The following is a 22,143-nucleotide window of genomic DNA, read 5'->3' as shown; positions in this document are numbered from 1 at the left end:
AGATTCACTATTTCCAAATGCCTCTCAAATGCAACTTTTAGGCTAGAACCAGAGTGGAAAGAAGAGTTGCACTTTTAATCTTTCATTATTGGCTTAAGTTTATCTGACAGCCACCAGGCTGTTCTGTTCAGTGGTACTTTCCCACCCCCTTGGAAGAAATCATTTAAGCAAAAGCTCCTCGTGGCATTTCTCCAACACTTCATACAATCTTGTTTGGTTTCCAGTTAAAAAAATCTGATTGCCTGGTCACTTGAAATTGAGTGATAGTATAATTTGAAATGACTGCTCAGCTTTTGTAGTTATCAAAAGCAATTGGAAGAAGCCTGCCTGCCTATATTTACTCCCTGACCAATTTTGTTGGGGATTTACTCATTGTAACCCTCTTCCTTCTCCATTATTTCAGAGGAGGCACAGCAATCTCCCCATAGTTCATTCTCTTTGTCCTTGTGGCACTCAAGAGTTGGAATTGTTAACACATAACTGGTAACCCTTGTGTTAACATCCATTCGTTCAGCAACCATCCAATGATACGATGGCACTGAAGAAGGGGATGCTCGGACAGTCCTCGCACTTATGACCATTGCAGTAGCCTCATGATTATGGTCACATTCTGCCCTATGTGAACTGCCTCTAGTTCATCTCTGCCCTTTTGGTGCCTTTCATAGCATGGTGGAGATGAAGTGGCTGCTATATTCCCCTGCCACTTAATATTTTGCTTAGTGAGAAATTCCGGTCCCAATTAGGTTCATAACCTGAGGACTACCTGTACTGCACATTTTATATAACCCTGTGCCAAAATCTTATCCTTCCGGTTCTAGCAGAAATTCCCAGTTCGTTTGTTGATTTTCTGCTTGCCCAAAAGTCTTTTTCTGCAACCCACAAAGTTTTGTTGTCTAGCTGTGGGGCTTCAGCTGGGCAGCCATAGTAAGTTTGAGAATGGATAACTGTAAGTGTGCATTTGTGTTTTATCTATTTTTATTCTTGTTTCTATTGTTTGCTCATTAAAGCTATACGGTGACAAATAAAACTGATTGTTTATGGCACATCATGTTATTTGTCAATCAACACAAGTTCACCCAACCATCCATAATATGTATGATTATCATAATCTGGATGTAAAAACTATAGATGGATAAGAAAGGATTCTGTATGCTTCGTCTTTTCAATTTGAATAAAAGAAGCAGTCTGAAAAGACGAAGCATACAGAATCCTTTCAACCTATTGAAAGCAGGATATAATAAATCTTCTAAGAGGCATTTGTTTCTTTTGTCCTCGGAGTTCACATGATAATCCTGATTTCCTGTGGTTTTGGGCACACTTGAAGCAGGCTAGAGTGGCATAGTGGATTAGCCAAATCTTGGATCATTCTTGGTTAGAAGACAAGTCCATAAGGAAGTGGAGATATGGAGATTTATGGAATTTTCACAGGCAAAACCTAGTGCCTTTTATACCTCGACTATTGCCTTTCCAAAGTTGTCTCCTTGGAGCATTCCCATAAACGCAGCTGGCATGTTTTGGAAACCCTTGGTGATATCCTCACGCGATTTAATTTTTCCCTGTGTGAAAAGTGAAACATTAAAATGTATGCAGTTCTCCCTTGGGATTTACAATCTAAGAATATGTTTCTGCTCAAAATAGCAAGGGACGAGACAGAAGGAAAGCATTACATATGTGTTTTAGAGACACACCCATAGCCACGCATTACACTGGAGTACATAAAAATCTATTCCTGAATGTATTTGAGAATAAAAATGCTGAGCAATATTCACAGTAACTCCAACATGTTCTTATCTATGGACCCAAAGTCTTTCCTTAGCCAAGTAGCCTGGCAAAGGGCAGCAAGTGAAATATGTGGTTTTTTGAGGTGATGGACTTGGATAAGAGAGACCCAGGTTGTGTATTCAATTGCAGAACTGGCTGGGCTGAATAATTAGTTCAATCTCAAAGGGTTGAACTTGCTATAAAATGAGGAGAGAATTTACATGGCTTCCTATCTTGGGTTCCCAAGAAAAAAAATGAGGTATCAAGGTCTCCTCCCTTTGGATTACACACAAGCACACACACACAGAGAGAGAGAGAGAGAGGGAGGGAGGGAGGGAGGGAGGGAGGGAACATCTCCTATTGTTAGCTTACCTCTTGAACCCATTTCAGTATTGCTTTCAGTCCTTCATTTTTCCTATCATTCCAACGTATGACTAAAAAACCTTCCATGTACAGCTGTTTCATGACCATGGGGAACTGCACAAATGGGCCTAGAAGAGAGTTTGGAGCAGGAAAAGTTAGGAAAGTTTGTCCTGTCACAGCATATCTCCAGAAGTGGTGCCACAAACTTTCTTAACTTACCCAAAGCTTACCCAAAGTTGCCTGTGTCATGTTTCCTAGTTTCCAGCAAGATTTTGCCCATTTGAAAAAGAGAGACAGAGTGAGAACAGTATTTTCCCAACTATGGTGGTCGATGTAAGTTCATTTCGTAAAATTTTTGCAAGTGAAATTATATTAAGCCTCCAACAACTGAAGTATAGACATGAGCAGGGTCTCTTTCCAAATACAACCAAATGTGCAAATAAAACACAGCAAGGTTGCCTATATGTTGCTTGTATCCTTACGATTTATATTGACTGTTTCTTAGTATGATTTGATTGCTTATTGCACCCTATGACTATTATTAAGTGTTGTACCTGATGATTCCTGACTCTTGACAAATGTATCTTTTCTTTTATGTATACTGAGAGCATTTGCACCAAGACAAATTCCTTGTGTGTCCAACCACACTTGGCCAATAAAGAATTCTATTCTATTTCTATTTCTAATTCTATCAAAGCCACCCTTTGTTTTGTGATCCAAGGCTGCTCCTGAACTAAACCTACACTGATTTTCTTGTACACATACAGCCAATGTTGGTTTTGGCTGTAAAGTGAGATCAAGCAAACAGCAGCTCAAAAGATATGCGAGCATCATTGGAATGAGTTGCTCTGAACTAGACAGCTGTGACTTGGCCACATTTTATCAAACTAGGCCGCATGATTTTGCTGTTCTGCTTGCATGGGTTGGTTGTCTCATCCCTGTGAACACATGACTTGCTGTGCCGTTTTTGTAGCGCAGGTGATAAGAGTGTCTTAATGAAAACAGTGGCATCTCACATATCTGCTTCACAGCTCTCTCATCTTAGCTCACTCTTCACCAACGTACTGCATGTTTTTCCTCATACTTAAAGTGACCCATTAATAGTCTGTCTTGAACACAAACAGCCATGGGCAGACTATACAGTATGCAGGTAGTCCTCGACTTATATCAGTTCGTTTAGTGACCGTTTGAAGTTACAACGGCATTGGAAAAAGTGACTTATGACAATTTTCACACTTACGACCCTTACAGTATCTCTATGGTCATCAAGATCCAGACGCTTGGCAACTGACTCATATTTATGAGGGTTGCAGCGTCCCCCGGGGTCATGGGATCCCCTTTTGTGACCTTCTGACCAGCAAAGTCAACGGGGGAAACCAGATTCACTTAACAACCAGGTTACTAATTGAACAACTGCAGTGATCCCCTTAACAACTGTGGCAAGAAAATTCGTAACACAGGGGGGAAAATTCACTTTCACAACTGCCTCGCTTAGCGATAGGAATTTCAAGGTTCAATTGTGGTCGTAGGTTGAGGACTACCTGTATAATCGTCTTTTCGCTGAGACCATGTTAAAAATTGGACCGAACAAAAAAATAATATGGCAAGGAAGGCATTGAACTAAAGGCAGGCAGATTTTAAGGTTGTCCTAAGCCAGGACTGTCAAACTCCCGCCCCACGGGCTGGATGCATCACCTGCTGGCCACACCCATGCCTGGTTTAGCAAAGCGGGGGGGAGTCCCGATACGTCCAAGTGACACAGCTGTGACAACATGAGTTTGACACCCCTAATGTCTAGTCCACATTCAGCTACAGCAGCTCACTGGGTGAGATGGTGTCAATCATTCTCTCTTAGCCCAATCCATCTCACGTGGTTGTTGGGGAGGACAATTAAAACTGGGAATGCAGTGTATGCTGCCTTGAGTTACTAAAAGAAAACGTAGGATATTATGCTGATAAACAACAAAAAGCCATGTTTTCCATCCCACATTTTTATCTATCTAGATCTAACACTTAAAACAGCCACTGTTGATGGCATGTACTTATGAGGAAGCATCGGCACGTTGGGACAAATGAAATAACTGGGGAGGGGGAAAGGGATTTGCATGCAGAAGTCGCTGTATCTTGCCTTCTAAAAGTGTAAAACATTTATTTCAGTCTTGTGCTCCAGCTGGGGGAAGGCTGATCTAGTTACCACCTGTTACCGAGTTAAATGGTTTAAAAGTAGCAGAATAAGATTTCCGCTGTTACTAAAAGTAGCTCAAAACACTATTCTTATTCTGCTATTTCTACTGCCTATAAATCCTAAATATTGCTTGGAGTTACCAGGTCTTCAAAGGTGGTTTTCCCTAACTGGATGCATTTGGGTTCAAACAACTAAGCTAAAATCAAATCATTTTCTTTATGGCTTGTTGTATTTCTACAAGAAATTACTGTATGGTGAAAATGATGGAGTAGCACGGTATCTCTACCAGATTATTGAGCAATTAAACTTTCCTGGCTGAAAATCAAAATTAAAACTCTTTGAAATGGTAGCTGACCAGCTGCATCTCCTTAACCCATTAGAAAGTTCAAGAGGACAGACATAATTAGGGACTGGATACCAAGGAACTGGTTTCACACAGGTATCACAGATCTTCCATGAAGAATATACAACTTTGGTCTCAGCAGGTTAAAGCACCAGACAAATCTTATTTGAGATTGGGGGATAAGCAGGATCAGTTTGGGTTAAAACGTGAATGGGAGACCACCAAAAATCCCATGATGGTCAGTTGGAATGCAAAGTTGAAAAGGTATTCAGGAAGACAATAGCTTTCAGTTGTGTTGGTAACAAAGGATAAAAACATCACTTGTGTCATAGTCAGAAGTCACAATTAACATAAAGGAATTTTCAGCTTTTAAAGTGCTATTATATATTGTTTCCTAATAATCATTTACTTCTCCATAAACTTCATGAGACTTTTAGAGAAAGATATTTAAGTGCTTTGATTTTTATTGACTCTGGTTTTCAGAACCTTCTGCACAAAATGGGTGGTTTGTTTTTTGGTTCAGTGTTGTGTGACTCTGGTCAGTCTTATGTGACTGGTTTTTAGCTCAGTGTTGTATAACTCTCAGTGTTTAGCAAACCAGATCCAAGGAATCACGTCATGACTGGCCTCTAGTGGCCTGATTACTCATGACATTTCAACCATGCAAGTTCACAGTTGTTGCCACACAGTTAGGTTACCCTGAATGAATTCTGTTTCAAAATGAAGGACTTTTGTTGGGGGAAAAAAGAAAAAGAAAAAGAAAAAGAAAAAGAAAAGAAATAAAGGAGAGAGAGAAAGAGAGAGGGAGGGAGGGAGGGAGAGAGAGAGAGAGAGAGAGATGGAAGCTTGATCTATCCTTGGTGTCTATCCTTGGTATCCTTTCTATATTTATTTCTAGAAGCTAAGCTACGAAAGATTGGATCTGGTTAATGCCTGAATGAAAAACTAGTCAGGAACATTTAGAGTAGGGCAGTGTGTGTAGTTTTAGTGGCACCTGTAATACCACTGCTCCATTGTATTATTATCTCTGTGCTGAAACAATTTTGAGGTCATCTTTGTTCATTGTATTTTTTTGGTCACTTTTTAATCTGTCCTGTTATTCCCCTGCTTCCCCCCCACACCTTTACATTAGTTTGTATTTTAAGTTGCTTTTGAACCTTAATAAAAATATTTGAAAGAAACAAGAGAAGAAAAAAAGGGAGGAGATAGAGAAGGAGGAAGAAGAGGGGGGAAGGGGAAAGAAAAAGGGGAAAGAACAAGAAAGAGGAGGAGGAGGAGGAGGAGGAGGAGGAGGAGGAGGAGGAGGAGGAGGAGGAGGAGGAGGAGGAGGAGGAGGAGGAGGAGGAGGAGGAGGAGGAGAAAGCAAACAGCATGCAGAATGAAAAACTGTACCTTTCCTGAGCTGGGTATCATTATATAAGGACACAGCACCACACACCGCAATTCTCCCATATGTCTTCATTTGCTCCAAAACAACGCTGGAAAATTCTCCTCCCACCTGGTGGAGATATAGACAACACAACATTTGCCAAGACAAAAATACTCTACATTGATGACTGATCTACGTGGAATTGTTTTGAAAGAGCTCCACTAATACCCATAATCTGTTCTTAGAAACAAAGATCACAGGGGGGAAAAATGCAGGGTTTTGCTTCAGGAATTTCAAGCACTTAAAACATCTCCCAATCAGAGGAAGCAGGAGTTCACCTGTAATACGAAAGCGGTGGATTTTCCATTCCGCCACAAAAGTTTCCCTTTCCCTTTTCTTTTTGGTAAATCTGCCTAAAAATTGATCCGCGTAAACTGCAGGCAAGTTCTGGAAGCCCAGAACAGGCTGAAAAAAGACAAGAGGAATTTGAGCTGCCAATGGATAGAAATACTCAGGTAACACCTTCACTGATTTTTCTAAAAAAAAAAAAAGGCATCAAAAGACAAAATTGGGGCATAAATACTACCACCGCTTTGATCAAATATTTTGGTAAATGTAAAATGGGGCAGGGGGAATTACCCCCTGAGAATGAATAAAGATACAAGCTGTTATGAACAGGGGTGGGCCTCAAAAAATTTAGCAACGGGTTCTTAGCCCAGTTGCTGGATGGGCGTGGCCATGATGGGCATGGCCTACTCGGCCTCCTGCACCACAGCGGGGCAGGTGCTTTTTGCCTTCCTTGGGCTCCGGAGGCTTTCCTCGAGCCTGCGGGAGGGCAAAAACGGCCTCCCCGGGCTCCGGAGGCTCTCTGGAAGGCAGAAATAGGCCCATTTCTGAACTTCTGGGAGGCCCATTTTTCGCCCTCCTCGAGCCTCCGTGTGCGCCCTGCACTTACCTGCATCCAAAACAGACCGTATGGGGATTCCTGGGAGGGGTGGGGTGGGCGGGGCGAGCCAGGAGTGGGATTTGGGGATTCTCTGAACTGCACAGAATCTTAGCTGGGGGCTCTCCCGAACCCCTGAGAACTCCCAGCAGCTCATCCCTGGTTATGAGTGAGCAAGGAGTGGGGGTGTCTTCTCTGTGCACTTGTGACTACATACGTCAACTCCACCTTAATCACAGGATCCATTTTTCAAGTTTGTTTTGTGTTTGAAATAGTCACACAAAAAGTGTCCAAAGGTCAAAATACTTTGGGAATGATAAGATCAACCCTTTTTGAACACCAAATAATCATTTGGGGCTTCAATTGGATCAAATTCAAAACGTTTACACACACCTCCCAATAGTCTAAATCAGGGCTGTCAAACTTGCGGCCTGTGGGCTGGATATGTCACACACTGGCCACGCCCATGCCCGGTTTAGTGAAGGGAAAAAAAGATCATGATACGTCACGTGACACTGCCATGACAACGCAAGTTTGACACCCCTAGTCACGTAAATGGTTCAATCAGAAAAAGAAAACCACTTTTTTCAGAGGAAGGAAGAAGAAAACCCTAACAATTCATCCAATTTAAAGTAAGGGCAATCCTTTGGGACTCAAAAGTATGCAGGCAGTCCTTGACATATGGCAGTTCATTTAGTTACAGACTGTTCAAAGTTACAGCAGCACTGAATAAAATGACATATGATCACTTTTCACAGTTACAACTTTTGCCGGTCCTCGTGTTAACATGATCAAAATTCTTGGCCACTGACTCGTATTTCTTATGGTTGCTGTGTCCCAGGATCATTAATAACTATTTGTGATTTTTGACAAGCAAAGGGAAACCAGATTCACCTGACAACTGATTTACTAACTTAACAAGTGCAGTGATTCACTTAACCATTAAGGCAACAAATGTTACGCAGTGGAGCAAAACTCATGGAACAAATGTCTCACTTAACAACAAAAAAATTGGGCTCAATAGTGGTCCTGCATTGAGGATGGCCTGTACCACATAGGCCTTGGTTAATGGCCATTCATTCAGTGACCGTTCCGGCAACCAGCAAGTGGTACTTACGATGGGTTCTCATAGTTATGACTGCCACAGCATTCCCCACAGTGATGGGATCACAATCGGGGTACTTTGCACTTTGCAGGTATAATATTGTAGCATCCCGCAGTCACAGGATCGCTATTTGTAACCTTCACTTCTGGTTTCCCTCAAGCAAAGTCAATGGGGAAACCAGGAGGTTACAAATAACAACCGCACGATGTTACGGTTAACAACAATACGACATTCATTCAGCGATGGCCACCGGAAGTTCTGGAACTGCTGTAGCTAAGCCATGCAGTGATGTGACAACCTGGCCATTTAGAAACAGAAATTCTGGTCCCAGTTACCGTCGTTAAGCAAGGAGTACCTGAGCACAACTAATATAGGTGCACATACGTAGACACAGACCACGCGTGTCCTTCATTCACACCTGCTCATCCTCCTCCCATATTCTTACAGGTGCTCAGAAACATACATATACAGGTAGAGGAGCAAACCTTCCAGCTGCACCCATATAAGGAAGGTCACAAAAACATATACAATTGCTTCAAAATGGAAGCAGTATGCTCCATCCCGTAATAGGGTAGATCAGGTTGCTCTAATAAAAAACACGTAATTTTACCCCTAATATAACTGACAAAGGGATGAGAGCCCATGGCTTAGAGGTTAATACATGTACCTAATATGCAAGGAGCCTGGATTTGAATCCCAGAGGAGTATGGCTAGCTGATGAGAGCTAAATAGTTTGAAATAGATCTATACTAATCTCCCTTTATTTCTTTGTCGGTAGAACATAAATTTAACACTTGCTTTAATGCTTCATGCCTACACTGAAAAATGTTATCTAGAAGGGGAAATATGGAGTTGCCGGCTTACCTCCCAGAGAAGCCAGTTTTTAAAACCTTAGTTTTGTGATTATTACCATTAAGTATGCACTATGCATTATGCATAGGATGTGGTGGCTCAGTGGCTAAGACGATGAACTTGTTGATCAGAAAGGTTGGCAGTTTGGCGGTTTGAATCCCTAACACTGCGTAACGGAGTGAGCTCCCGTTACTTGTCCCAGCTTCTGCCAGCCTAGCAGTTCGAAAGCATGGAAAAATGCAAGTAAAAAATAGGGACCCCTTTGGTGGGAAGGTAACAGCGTTCCGTGCGCCTTCAACATTTAATCATGCTGGTCACATGACCATGGAGACGTCTTCAGACAGCGCTGGCTCTTCGGCTTTGTAACAGAGATGAGCATTGCCCCCTAGAGCCGGAAACGACTAGCACTTTTTACCTTTTTATGCATTATGCAAGGAGACCGGTGGTGGCCTGCCTGGGAGAGAGGAATGCAAAGGGTGAGAGGGGTATCCCAAAATATAAAAAAGGCTGACTTGGGGACTGCAGGAGAGACTTAAGGATGAAGGGCTGCTTTTCTTTGCCATGATCAAAACAGCTTTCAGCACAGGAAGTTCCTTAGATCAGCTTCCCTTCCTATTTTAGGCCAGTTCGAAATTAAGCTCTGTCTTGTACGTACGTTATCAAAGTAGCAGTTGTAGCCATCGGGGGAAGCATCTCTCAGGGCCTGCTCCAGAGATTTCACCGTCTTATAGTTAAAGACTTCGTCAAAGCCAAGTTCCTTAAGGTAGTCCAACTTCTTATCAGAACCTGCAGTGCCAACCACTTTACAACCCTGCCAGTTTAAACAGAAATAACCATGAGGGCCAGGTTCCTTGGCAAGCTATGCGAGTTTCTTCATAAACCTTCAACAGATAGCGATGATAGGCAGGCAGAGATGGACAGGAGGCAGGTAGGAGAGATCGGATTGGATTCATGGGATTAAATTGGGTAGAGATAGCTGGGGAGGTCGGAGAGAGAAAGAGACAGAGAGAGAAACGTTATCACAATATATGCCAGCTGAAAAAGGATGAGTTACCAAGTAAAAACCAAAGTAATACCCAAGAATTATAAAATCTGGTGTGGTTAAGGTGTAACATGCAATAAAACAAAAAGCCATGTTAGCAGAAATAAAATCCCATTGATCAGATAGTGTTGTGGCTGTCGGGCACAAAACCAAGAATGACACGTGGCAATTCTTCCAAGCTGAATTCTTTATTGTTTCACACCTATAGAAAAAGCCCGCCACACTGAGGAGTCTGCTTTCTGCACCTCAAATATACTCTGTGAAGTATTAGGGAGGATCTGTCCCACCAATGGTGGGATTCAAAAATTTTACTACCGGTTCTGTGGGCATGGCTTGGTGGGCATGGCAGGGGAAGGATACTGCAAAATCTCCATTCCCTCCCCACCCCACTAACCTGCTTTCCAGCTCCATTCTCCTGTGCAGGGCAACAAAAGAAGGCCCAGCCAATCAGCTGGGACTCAGGAGGCAGAGAATAGATGGGGGCGGGGCCAGTCAGAGGTGGTATTTGCCGGTTCTCCGAACTACTCAAAATTTCTGCTATCAGTTCTCCAGAACTGGTCGGAACCTGCTGAATACCACCTCTGGTCTTCACCCTCTTTCTCTCACACATAATATCTGGGCTGAGCTGCTCTTACTCCTCTGGAATGCACCCCGCCCTCCTGGGAATCCCTACATTCCATCCCAAGGGCACTTGAAAGAGTAACACCAACTTTTTATGGAAGAAGCTTCCACAGATAATGTAATTACTTAATTGCAATGAAGACACAGCTAAATGAAATTTGCCTACTGTAGCAAAACGTATCAAAGCCATATGGAATAAAACTATGTTGATAGGGTTTAAAAGGCCTCTATGGAGCGAGTGTATTGAAAAGATGCTCTATGGAATAAGTGTTACCTGACATGGTTGAGACCAAGTTGAAAATAAATTTTAAAACAACAGGCTGCAACAATGACATGGAAAAAAGATGTTATACTAGACATACAAAATAAACCAGGTGAAGTCTTAATAATAAAAGTGGATACACAAAGAGGATTTATTCAAGTTTATTCAAGTTTTGCAGAATTTCGTAGAAGGGGACAAAAAACATTTTAAAAACCATGCTTTTGGACATTATCTGAAAGGGCTGAAGATCAAAAGTGTTGAAGAAAAGGAAAGAATATGAAGTTTTGTTTATGTGATCAAAGTTAAAATGGATATGTTATCTCTGGTAACGATTAATGGACATTAGCTAACCTCAGGACCAAAATAATGATGTTTTGTGAATTTGTTTATACAGTAAATAAGAGGTGGGATATTGAGAAGAGAGGTCATTGATTATTGAAGGGATCATTGATATTGAAGGGACATTGAGAAGAGATAGTGTAAGAGTGTAAGAGTGTAAGATAGTGTAAGAGAAGGCCATAAGTTACTAAAATAGTTTATACTTGTCTTGAAATGGGAAAGTCGCTTCTTTATGTATCTTATTATATTTTTAATTTTTCTTTTTCTTTTATATTTTTAATAGTTTTCTGTACCTTTTCCTCATTTTTTTCTTTTGTATTAATTTCTATCGTTGTAAACTGTAAGCCTTGAATAACTATTAAAAAGAGTATTTTTCTGGCCGCAAAGAATGAACTTTTCTATAAAGCATAGACATCCTATAGGAGCCACAGTGACATCCCCAAAACATTATAAAAATTATAAATATGAGAATAATGTAATTAGCATAAGTCACATCATAATGTTTGATGTGAAGGTTATACAGTGTGTAGTTGGGATCAGTGAGTGATGCTGTCATGAGAAGTGTGATGTCATGTATCATGTTCCTCCATCCCATGACTAAACGGGCATGTTGCAAATGAGGTGATTATGTGCAGAACCTTCTTTGCAGTATCAATCAATCAAGGCACATGGAGGTAAATAGACCAGAGACAAGCAAACCAGATCTTTTGTAATTCTTATCCATTGATCCAGCTGTTGGAAATTGAAGTCCAAAACATTTCATATCCACTTACCATAATTTTAGCAATCTGCCCAACCACGCTGCCCACAGCACCAGCTGCTGAATTAACTAGGACAGTATCTCCTGGTTTGGGCCTGCAGATCTCAAGTAGGCCAAAATAGGCAGTAAGACTGCAAGGAAAAGAAATTAAAAGAGTGTGCAAATAAACGCTGATGCCATGACATGTCCAAAACATAAAAACCGAACAGGACTCAAATACGAACATTCACCACTAATGGGAATAACACACAAAGACTGTCTTTACAAACGCCTCAGAATAAGTGGGATTCCTCAATTTTGAGGATTAGCAAACACAATGGGAATTTTGAAATAATACAGGTAGTCTTCAACTTTCAACAGTTGTTCAGAGTTGCTGTGGCACTGAAATTTTTTTTTTTGAAAAAAAGTGACTTTACGCTTTTTTTTTTTTAACACTTATGACCGATGCAGCATCTCCATGGTCACATAATCAAAATTTGGATGCTTCACCACTGGTTCATATTTATGATGGTTGCAGAGTCCTGGGATTGTGTGATCCACTTTTGGGAATTTCTGACAAGCAAAGTCAATCAGGAAGCCAGATTCACTTAACAACCGGGTTCCCAATTTAACAACTGCAGTGATTCACTTAACAACTGTGGCAAGAAATCTTGTAAAATGGGGTAAAATTCACTTAACAACTTTCTCACTTAGCAAACTATCCGCCATACGATTTCCAATACTTTAGCTAACCTCAGGACCAAAATGATGAGGTTTTATGGATTTGTTTAAGAATAAGGAGATATGGGAAGAAGAGAATATTGTTTGTATTATAAGAGAAGATGCTAAGTTACTAAAATTTTTATACTTGTTGTCCTGAAATGGGAAAGTCACTCCTTTAGAACTGAGTACACACACACACACACGCACACACACACATACACAAACAAATAAAATACTCCAGAGAATTTAAAAATTACCAAGAGGAAAGATGGGAAGGAAAGGGAGGGAAGGGAAGGGAAGGAAAAGGAAAAGGAAAGGAAAGGAGAGAGGAAAAAGGGAAAGAGCAAAATTAACTAGAATGGGAACAATTCAGCTTTAACATTTCCTGAATATATTAGCCAGTTATTAGCCAGGATCCGTATTAGGGACACCTATCTACCCTCTCATATGCTCTCTATCACCTCACCCATGTCTGTCATTCTCTGGGCAGATGGGCCAACTTCCAAAAAATTGGAATGCAGCCTCCTAGTTACAATATAAAGATGGATCAATAGGAAAATAGGTGGCTGAAAGGACTAAAATTCACTGTATGTTATCATTTAAAAGAGAATGTTTACACAATTGTATGCCATTGATATATGATGCCAGGGAAAAAACTTTCTAGAATATATAAAGGTGTTTCAAAAACATGTTGGAAATATGAAAACATGAATTTTTATTATGCTTGGTAGATCTGCAAAAAGGTCAGATCTGTAAAAAGGTCCGAATTTTTCAGGTTCAAATATATACAATGATACAAAGAATTGTAAAGATTAGGATTTAACTGGAAGCAGAACTTTTCCTGCACAGACAACTAGAAAAGACTTACTGTTTTTATACATGGCAAATGCACCAATGTTATTCTACTGTATGCATAAAACACTAAAATATCCACAAAGGGGGAATGGTTGGTGAAGATGACAAAATGTGCAGGGATGGCAAAATTGTTTGATTAAGGAAAAGGCAATAACTATGTTCTGTAGAAGAGCAGGCAGAGCTAGGGTGGGGTGAGTCAAACATTCCATCAGCTTAGAGTCCTTACATTGCCACAAATGATCCATATCCAACCATCTTAGAATTCAATTAAACCTTATCTAGCACCAATTTAATTAATTGATTAGACTCTTGTGTGTAGGCTTGAATAAATCTTCTATGTTGCAACCTGACATATGATCCTGATCCTTCATGCCTGACAACCGTTAGTGACTGGAAACCCTATGTGTACTTCTTGCTGAAAGAAGAAAAAATGAACTTATGAAATATGGGTCAGATGATTAGAAAGAGTAGCATATGGAAAGAAGGGACTTGGGATGCAAGGTTAGGAAGGCTAAATATAAATATGTTTATTATAACTGCTGTAAATTGCTGGAAGCTATTGATTTGTATCTTTCTTTTTATTTATTTTTATTTCTTTTCTGTTTACTTATCACTTTTACTTTAGATCCTTTTTTTAAAAAATCATATTGTTTTTACTTTGCAAAAAAAATCTTGTAACGAATTTAAAAAAGAAAATAAAAAAAATAAACACACTCAGGTGGGCCATGGGACCTGGTGAAGGACTCAGAAAGACATTTCTGGACATGTTGATGTTCAGGGACCCTGCATCGGTATCAGGGAATGAAGAGTTAGGCTGACAACCTCTGAATACTAAGTAAATACAGTACCTTTCCTAGGTAAAAGGTATTTTTCACATAGGCTCCCTGATTGTGGAACCATCAACCTTAGCTTTTAGGGCCTATGCAGCACCCCATTCAGCTCAAGCCCCATGTAGCAGAATTCAAAGACTGGGTTACAACCCATCACATCAACTCCATAGGGTACATGATTAGGGTACACTTACCCTGGCATGCCAATTGTTCCAAGAGCCAATGACTTTGGAAGATTTTCTGGCCAGTTTGGAGGCAGTGGCGATAGATCTTTGCCATTGGAAATAAAATATGTCGTCCAGCCCGCAGTTGCCACAACAAAAGTTCCTACAGGAAATGAAGGATTTCTGCTTTCCAAAATCCTTTGAAAAGAACACAGGTACCCAGTTATACTAGTTTCTACAAAGAAACTCTATGTATTTCAAACATAACCAGTTTTTAATCATTCTTTCTAAACATCTATGAAGGGGCAATGTAACTCTAAACCATTGCAGGGAATGTTGATGTCGAGAGTGCTGTGAGACTGTCCTAGGCATATTTCAAATCATTTTTATTATTCTGAAAAGTCCTAAATGGCTTTGAAATATCTAAAGCAGCATTTCCTTCCATCATTTGAGAAGAGGAGGCCCCAGAAGAGAAGTTAGTTACAGTCCCTGAATTGGAATATTTTCAATATCAAGTGAAGAGCTTTTCAAGCCTTCAGAACTTGATTTTATTACTTGCATTGTGCTGGGAAGGTTTTTCCCCCCCCTGAATCTTTTGTTAATGTTTATTCAGCTATCCTTGGAACAGCACTAGCAATACAGCTTGCTTTACCGTAGGTGCTATTTGAACATTCTTAATTATGCACTTGTTTTCTTCAATTCGGACAAAGCCACAAAGTCTATCAAACTGACAGATCTTATTGACTGTGTATTATTTACTATTTATACTGGAGCCTTAATGAGGACCTTGTGCAATTACTTTTATTCAGCTCACACCTGTTTCCAACAGAAATCAGACACAAATGTGGGTGTTTTATTTTTTGTTTTATTGCCCAATGCCCAACCTCAACTTCACCTGGAAGAAAGGAAGACCAGCAGCTGGTAGAATAGGAAATAAATCAAGGTAGACCTTACTTTGCAACTTGAGACCCTATCATAATGTCCCCTTCTTTCATGAGTCTCTTGCTGTATGGTCTGCAAAACAAAAATGAAACAAAAGTAAATGTATAATTTTTTGTTTAAATAAAAACAAAACATTGGACCAATTAATGACTGACATAATTGACAGGCTTAGTTCATGATAGGGAAGAAGGACATAAATGTGAGTGATTTGACTTGGACTCAAGTCAAATCCATTTCACAATGAACATAGGGCAGAGCCTGGCCTTTATGAATTGTTTGTATCTAGCTATGACAGCAATGCAATACTTCGATCCGCAGCATAAGCTGCTTCCTGTGGCAACTTTTATTTAGGTCACATGAAAGTACATAATTAGACATTAATGTAAGTTACAACAAATTCAAATTTGGAGAAGGAGTTACTCGTTCAGGACACAAAGTAGGTACCTGTTTGTGTTACATCAAAAGCCTTTTAGTGTGTTCAAACATTGATTAAATGTTCTATTCTCCAGACCATGAGAAACCAACAAAAATATGCCAGTATAATTTGCTTTGGCTAAATGTCTAGAACAGCAGGCTTAGCCATCCATCATATCTTTAAATAATAGCATTGCTCTCTTGAACTTGGAGTATCTCTTGCGATAGCAACTAGATCAGAATCACTCTAAGCAGTAGATCAGGACATCAAATCCCAGTGTACCATGCAAGGAAGGGCTGGTCAAAGGACAGAGAAGTGTAGTTTATTCTTAATGATGGTGGCTTACTTGCAAGTGTTAGAAAAAGCAATTGATCAAGACCTATCTGAAATGATTGGCTTGCCAGTTTAATGTAGAAACAAAAGGATCTGCCTACAGATAGTCTCCGACTTATGACCACATTTAAGTGAAAAATTGTCTGTTGCTAAGCAAGACAGTTGCTAGGTGAATTTTGCCCCATTTTACGACCTTTCTAGCCACAGTTATTAAGTGAATCACTGCAGTTGTTCAGTTGTTCACGTAGAGGCATGTCTCTAGCATCCCAAAACAGCCAATTTCTGGCCTACAGCAAGCCTTGTGTTGGGAAAAGATGCAAAATACCATTTCCACATTTTAGAGAAAAATTTGAAGTTAGCCAGCCTTGATTATCGGTTGGGAAAGAGACGAAGGCTGCGTCATATGCATGTGCCCATAAGGTTGAATGAGTAAGGCATCTTTTGGCCAAAATTAGGAACATGTGTGTATACTGTACTCCGTAGGATCCAATCTGGGTTGGTCCCTGGGACCAGCGGTTTAACCAGAATGTGTCTCTCACTCCTTCTGATGAGAGAGAAGTTGCCTGAGGATGGGTTCCAGCACAAGTCCAAAAGCTCAGAAGATTAAACCTCTGGTCCCAGGGACCAACCCAGATTGGATCCTGTAATATTATCCTTGGGACACATATATCATACTGTCTCCTGCTAGAGAAAAGGCTGTTGAGATAATAATTGGGAAATTAGGAGAAAAGGTCAATGGTCAGAATAAACTAGGGTTTTGGTACTGAAACACAAAGTCAAACAGTAGTACCTCATATAGGGGTCAACACTGAGAAACATACTTTCAAGCAGCATCTCTGAAACACAGAAGAAAAGATTATGAAAGATCAAGTTAATATATTACTGGAGAGAGAACTACAATTTGATAATTTTCTAATTTCTTTTATAGGAAACCAGGGAGGAATGGACAGAAAATGGGAGAAGTGTGCTCGTCTGGAAATGAAACTTATGTCCATGAGGGAAGGAGTTTCTTTATCCCACAGTATTTTACCGGTTAATAAAAATGTGTAGTTTTTATACTATTTTTTGTTAAAATTCTTATTACATATCTTAAGAAAAATAAGAAAGAAATAGAAGGAAATACATTATACCAATAAAGAGATGGGAATAGCAAGGAATACAAATTTCAGTGTATTTATTATTTTTTATTCATTCAGTTTGAGGACTGGGGTAGAGAGCAAAAAATTAGAAATTTTGGATTTGGAGGAATAGATAATAAAATATGTCCAAAAGTGCTATTTTCTTCTAAATTGTGTGATGATTTTCTCAGTGAATTTTTATGGCCAAATTATGTAAGAGCAGATCATTTCAAAAACATATTTCCTAAATTCAACAACTGAACTCTTAAAACAGTCTTTTATTTTATATATTCACATCCAAACACTCTTGGCTCATGATTTAATTAACTAGGTTTCAATGATATAGTTCCTCACTTTCCAATCTTGGCTTCATTTGTCTTGTTTCCACATTCATTTGTGAACTTTAAAAAAAATCACCAGTCATATATTCATTTTCATGATTTATCTGCCCGCTAAATCTATGTCTTTGAAGGCATTTGTCGTAATGCAATTTTTCAAAGCAATTTCCTTAGTGCAATATCTTTAATACTTTCTTCAAGATATGTGTGGGTAGGAACCATCATTTAAAAAAAAAAAACACTAGGACAAAAGTTGACATGGGAAAAGTTGACATGGGAAACTTGTAATATAAATGCACAATCAAATGATTCCTCTTACCTCCATCTTTTAGATTTGGTAGGTTTATCTCTATTAATTCAAAGTTGCTCTGCTTAGGAGGCCCTTCAAAATGCTTCTTCAGGATCCAAGCCTTTGCCCGCAACATTTTCCACAGCCTGAATGATTAAATAAGAATTTGGCAACTTTATACCAATAGCACTAAGGCTTATATACCACTTCACAGTACTTTACAGCCTTCTCTAAGAGGTTTACAGGGTCAGCATATTGCCCCCAACAATCTGGGTCTTCATTTTACTGACCTTGGAAGAATGGAAGGCCGAGTCAACCTTGAGCCAGACAGGATCAATCTTCAGGCAGTGGGCAGAATCAGCCTGCAGTACAGCATTCTAATCCTGCACCACCATGGCTCTTATCATTCCCTTAGTGCAGTAATTTCCTGAAGTTTAGATTCGTAAAGAATTATTGTTCTCCTGGCCAAAGCTGGCAACACCTTTCACTCAGAGACTAAGAAAATCCCAGATTTGTTATTTTAGTTCTAGAACAATAGATGTCCTCAGTGCAGGCAGAGGGACAATCCAATTCATGACACATGCCCTTCCTTATTCAGACATAGCCATCAAGAGGATCTTTCCCCTCCCCCCAAAAAATCTGTAGACTTTGCCAGTGGTCCCAGGGAATCCATTGTCTCCCAGTGGTATTCCTGCCCATTCATGAGCACAATAAGAAGTGATAATTCTAATATTATTTTAAACCTCATGGGACATAGTGTATAGTCAAGAAAGTTGCCTTTTCCCCCCCTCACAAAAGTACATTTGCAACATTAAAGGAAGGGTGGGAAAATTGTAATTCCCTCAAGTTATTGCTCAACCGTAACTCAAAGAGTAACCATACCGGGACCAATAGCAGTCAAGACTCCAATACATTCAGATGGGATATTGCTTCGACACTCAGGTTTATAAATCTGGATAGAGTCATATCCTCCTCATACAATGTGAATCTCATTGTTCAAGATCAATCTTCAGATCAGTATTAAAGTTCTGAATAATAGCAATAGCATTTAGACTTATATACCGCTTCACGGTGCTTTACAGCCCCCTCTAAGCGGTTTACAGTGTCAGCATATTGCCCCCAATAATCTGGGTCCTCCTTTTACCAACCTCGGAAGGATGGTTGGTTGAGTCAACCATAAGCCGGTGAGACTCGGCAGTCAGCAGAAGTAGCCTGCAGTACTGCATTTTAACCACTGAGCAACCACGTCTCTGTATACTAGGATAGGATGTGCCAGAACATTTGTCCCTTACAAATACAGGTAGTCTAGTCCTCAACTTACAACAGTTTGCTTAGTGACTGTTCAAGTTATAGCAGCACTGAAAAAAGTAACTTACAATCATTTTTCACATTTTATGATTGTTGCAGCATCCTCATGGTAACCTGATTTGCATTCGGATGCCTGACAACTAACTCACATTTATGACGGTTGCAGTGTCCCCTTTTGCGACCTTCGGACAAGCAAAGTCAAGGGGGAAACCGGACTCACTTAACAACCATGTTACTAACTTAACAACTACAGCGATTCACTTAACGGTGGCAAGGAAAGTCATAAAATGGGGTAAAACTCGCTGAACAAATTTCTCACTTAGCGACATTAATCTTGGGCTCAGTTGTGGTCGTACGTTGAAGACTACCTGTATACAGTTAGAGCTGATAAAATGAAAATAGCAAGTACATTCAATCCCACGTTTGCATGCATATTAGTGGCAGCCTCAGCAATATTAGTTCATGTCTGCTTTTTTCTTCAAAGCATATGAAAGCTCCAGGAAACACATTCATATGACTGCATGCAAGTCAGTGCCCAACATTGCTTTCTGCCACAAGAAAAGTCACTTTGGTGAAGAAAAATGAGAGAGAAATAAGGTGGGAATGCTCATTTGAAACGATTCCTCCATGAATGTTAAGTCAAAATGGTCAGAAGTCAACATAAATCATGATTTGAACGTAACCCTATTAACAGAAATGTAGGGTTTTTAAATTTGGATTAGCATGCTGTGACCACAGCTATGTTTTTTTTTTTTTAACTCTTACTTTATGGCTTAGTGTGATTTGTGAATCAAGCAAATTGTGGCATGCTCAATGAACCATGGTTAATCTGCAGTCTATTTTATTTTATTCAAAAAGTTAACATACATTTAAAAAATAAAAAATAAAAAAATAAATAAAAAGTTTCTTATGATATGCAAACTCTTCGTTAATTTCAACAGATATTTCTCCTAGATTTTGTTACTTTTAATACTTGCTTACCTTTCTCCAGCTTATCCTATACCCACTCCCCTAAAGGTCAGAATCCGAGTTTGGTGGTTTGCTTGCAGACGTTTCATTACCTGACTAGGTAACATCTGATGTTGTTACCTAGTCGGGTATGGTGGAGCAGCGAGAGAGCGACTGAGAGAGGAACGAGGCGGGAGGAAACCGAAGCTGCTGAGCCAGAGAGCAGGACAGGCTTCGGTTGCTTCCTCCCTCCCCTTCTCTCATTTGTGTCCTTGATCCCCGATCCCAGCAGCATTCACCGAAGGCGAAGAAAGCCGCCATTTATTTTTTTATTTTTTTATTTGCGGCCCGGTACAGAGTGCTCCACGGACCGGGACCGGTCCGCGGCCCGGTGGTTGAGGACCCCTGGGCTAGATGATCCCTTCTAACTCTGTTAATCTATATAATCTCGCTAATGATGATAATGATCCCACTACAAACAAATGCGCAGGACAGCATCGCTCTGAAACCGCGTGGCGCCTTGATATTAAGTTTCTGCATTAATGTCAAAACTCTGAAAAAAGCTCTGTGTGTATGTATGTGTGTGTGTGTGTAAATATCTACACGAATCAGCCAATCATTCGTTGTACAAGACAGCCACGAAGCTCTGTCCGAGTCCCCTCGGGAGACAAACCCAGACTTTTGATTTCTGCCGTTTAAACACACACACAGACAGTCACACACACACACACACACACACATATATATCCCCATCTTCTTAAGACGGGTAGCGTCCAAAACCCAACACATCTCAACGAAAAGTCGCCTGTCTCTGCTTGGGCTGGGGCGGGGGGGGTTGGACTAGATGACCTACAAGGTCCCTTCCAAGTTTTGCTAATTTGATTGTTTCTATTGTTCCAGTCCGCCGCTCAACCGGATCCCCGCAGCCCAGCCGACTAACCTGCGCGGCAGCCCGAAGCAGATCCTAATGTCCAAATTCCCCAAGCGGATCACTTCCTTCTCCTTTCGGCCAACCGCTCGGTTTGCAGACGGGCGGGGGCTGGCTGGCAGCCATTTAAACTCTCGAGTGATTTCTCCGCAAAGCTCCGCGTGAAAGCTACCCAATTAGCAATCTGTTGCGGGAAAAGGCAAGGCTCTGGTGGCTTGTCTGCTTCCTGGTCATTTTTGCAGACGGCTGTCAAAAGGCCCCAACATCAAAACGCCCCAAGACGCCTCACATCAAAGCGAAGACCCGCCTCGTTTTAAAAATTATCCGCCTGTACAAACGAGATCGCCCATATACAGATGAAGGGAGCCTGTAAAAAGGAACACATTCTCGAAAACAACTACCCTACGCCCAGCCCCAGGGACGTTTCTTGCTGTTTGCAAATATATATATATAGAGAGAGAGTTCTATGTTAAAACAATATTTGTAATAGATGAAAAGAAGAATTAAGGGGCGACATCAGTGCAGTATTCCAGTATTTGAAGGACTGCCACAAAGAAGCGGGGGTGGGGTGTCAAATTATAAAGCACCTAAAAGCCGGACAAGAAACAATGATTGGAAACTAATCAAAGATAGAAGCAACCTTGGAATTAAGGAGAAACTTCCTAACAAGTGAGGACAATTAACCAGTGGAACAGCTTGCCTCCAGAAATTGTGGGTGCTCCATCATTGGAGGTTTTTTTAGAAGAGACTGGACAGTCACTTATCTGAACTAGTTTAGTTTCTCCCGTTTTGAGTAGGGGACTGGACTAGAAGATCCCCCAAGGCCCCTTCCAGTCCTATTCTATTCTATTCTATTCTATTCTATTCTATTCTATTCTATTCTATTCTATTCTAAATGGAAGCTGTGATATGCTGCAAAAAACACATGTCCTGCTAGGATTTTTCCAAGTCTATCTCCAGGCCCCAATAAACTTGACAGATGGGGGTTTCTTTGGAAAAGTATAGCCAAAATATAAAAGTTACAATTT

At 40.4% G+C, this 22,143-nt stretch overlaps 1 protein-coding gene across 1 annotated transcript; it reads right to left on the bottom strand.

The window, feature by feature from the left end:
• Positions 1–957: 957 nt before the first annotated feature.
• Positions 958–21,525, bottom strand: PTGR1 (prostaglandin reductase 1). The gene is made up of 10 exons (XM_026672302.2): positions 21,128–21,525; positions 17,962–18,077; positions 16,977–17,022; positions 15,451–15,510; positions 14,527–14,694; positions 11,959–12,076; positions 9,577–9,732; positions 6,045–6,150; positions 2,134–2,252; positions 958–1,556 (listed from the first exon to the last, which is right to left on the bottom strand). Exons 2-10 carry the CDS (start codon positions 18,065–18,067, stop codon positions 1,446–1,448), a joined length of 990 nt encoding a protein of 329 aa, XP_026528087.2. The 5' UTR covers positions 18,068–18,077; positions 21,128–21,525; the 3' UTR covers positions 958–1,445.
• Between the last annotated feature and the right edge of the window lie 618 nt (positions 21,526–22,143).

The sequence above is a fragment of the Notechis scutatus genome, chromosome 2 (genome assembly GCF_049901735.1).
Source record: "Notechis scutatus isolate UNSWTSFEM ecotype Mainland chromosome 2, rNotScu1.2, whole genome shotgun sequence".
In the NCBI taxonomy this organism is placed as follows: Eukaryota; Metazoa; Chordata; class Lepidosauria; order Squamata; family Elapidae; genus Notechis; species Notechis scutatus.
The sequence above is the reverse complement of the archived record's forward strand: the minus strand, read 5'-3'. Positions and strand labels throughout refer to the sequence as shown.

Coding starts and splice junctions, on each gene's coding strand:
- PTGR1 (XM_026672302.2), bottom strand. CDS start 18,067: ATGTTGCGGGCAAAGGCTTGGATCCTGAAGAAGCATTTTGAAGGGCCT. Junction 2,253..6,044: donor TGATACCCAGCTCAGGAAAG/GTACAGTTTTTC, acceptor ACTCTCTTCTAG/GCCCATTTGTGCAGTTCCCC. Junction 1,557..2,133: donor TACTGAAATGGGTTCAAGAG/GTAAGCTAACAA, acceptor CTTTTCACACAG/GGAAAAATTAAATCGCGTGA.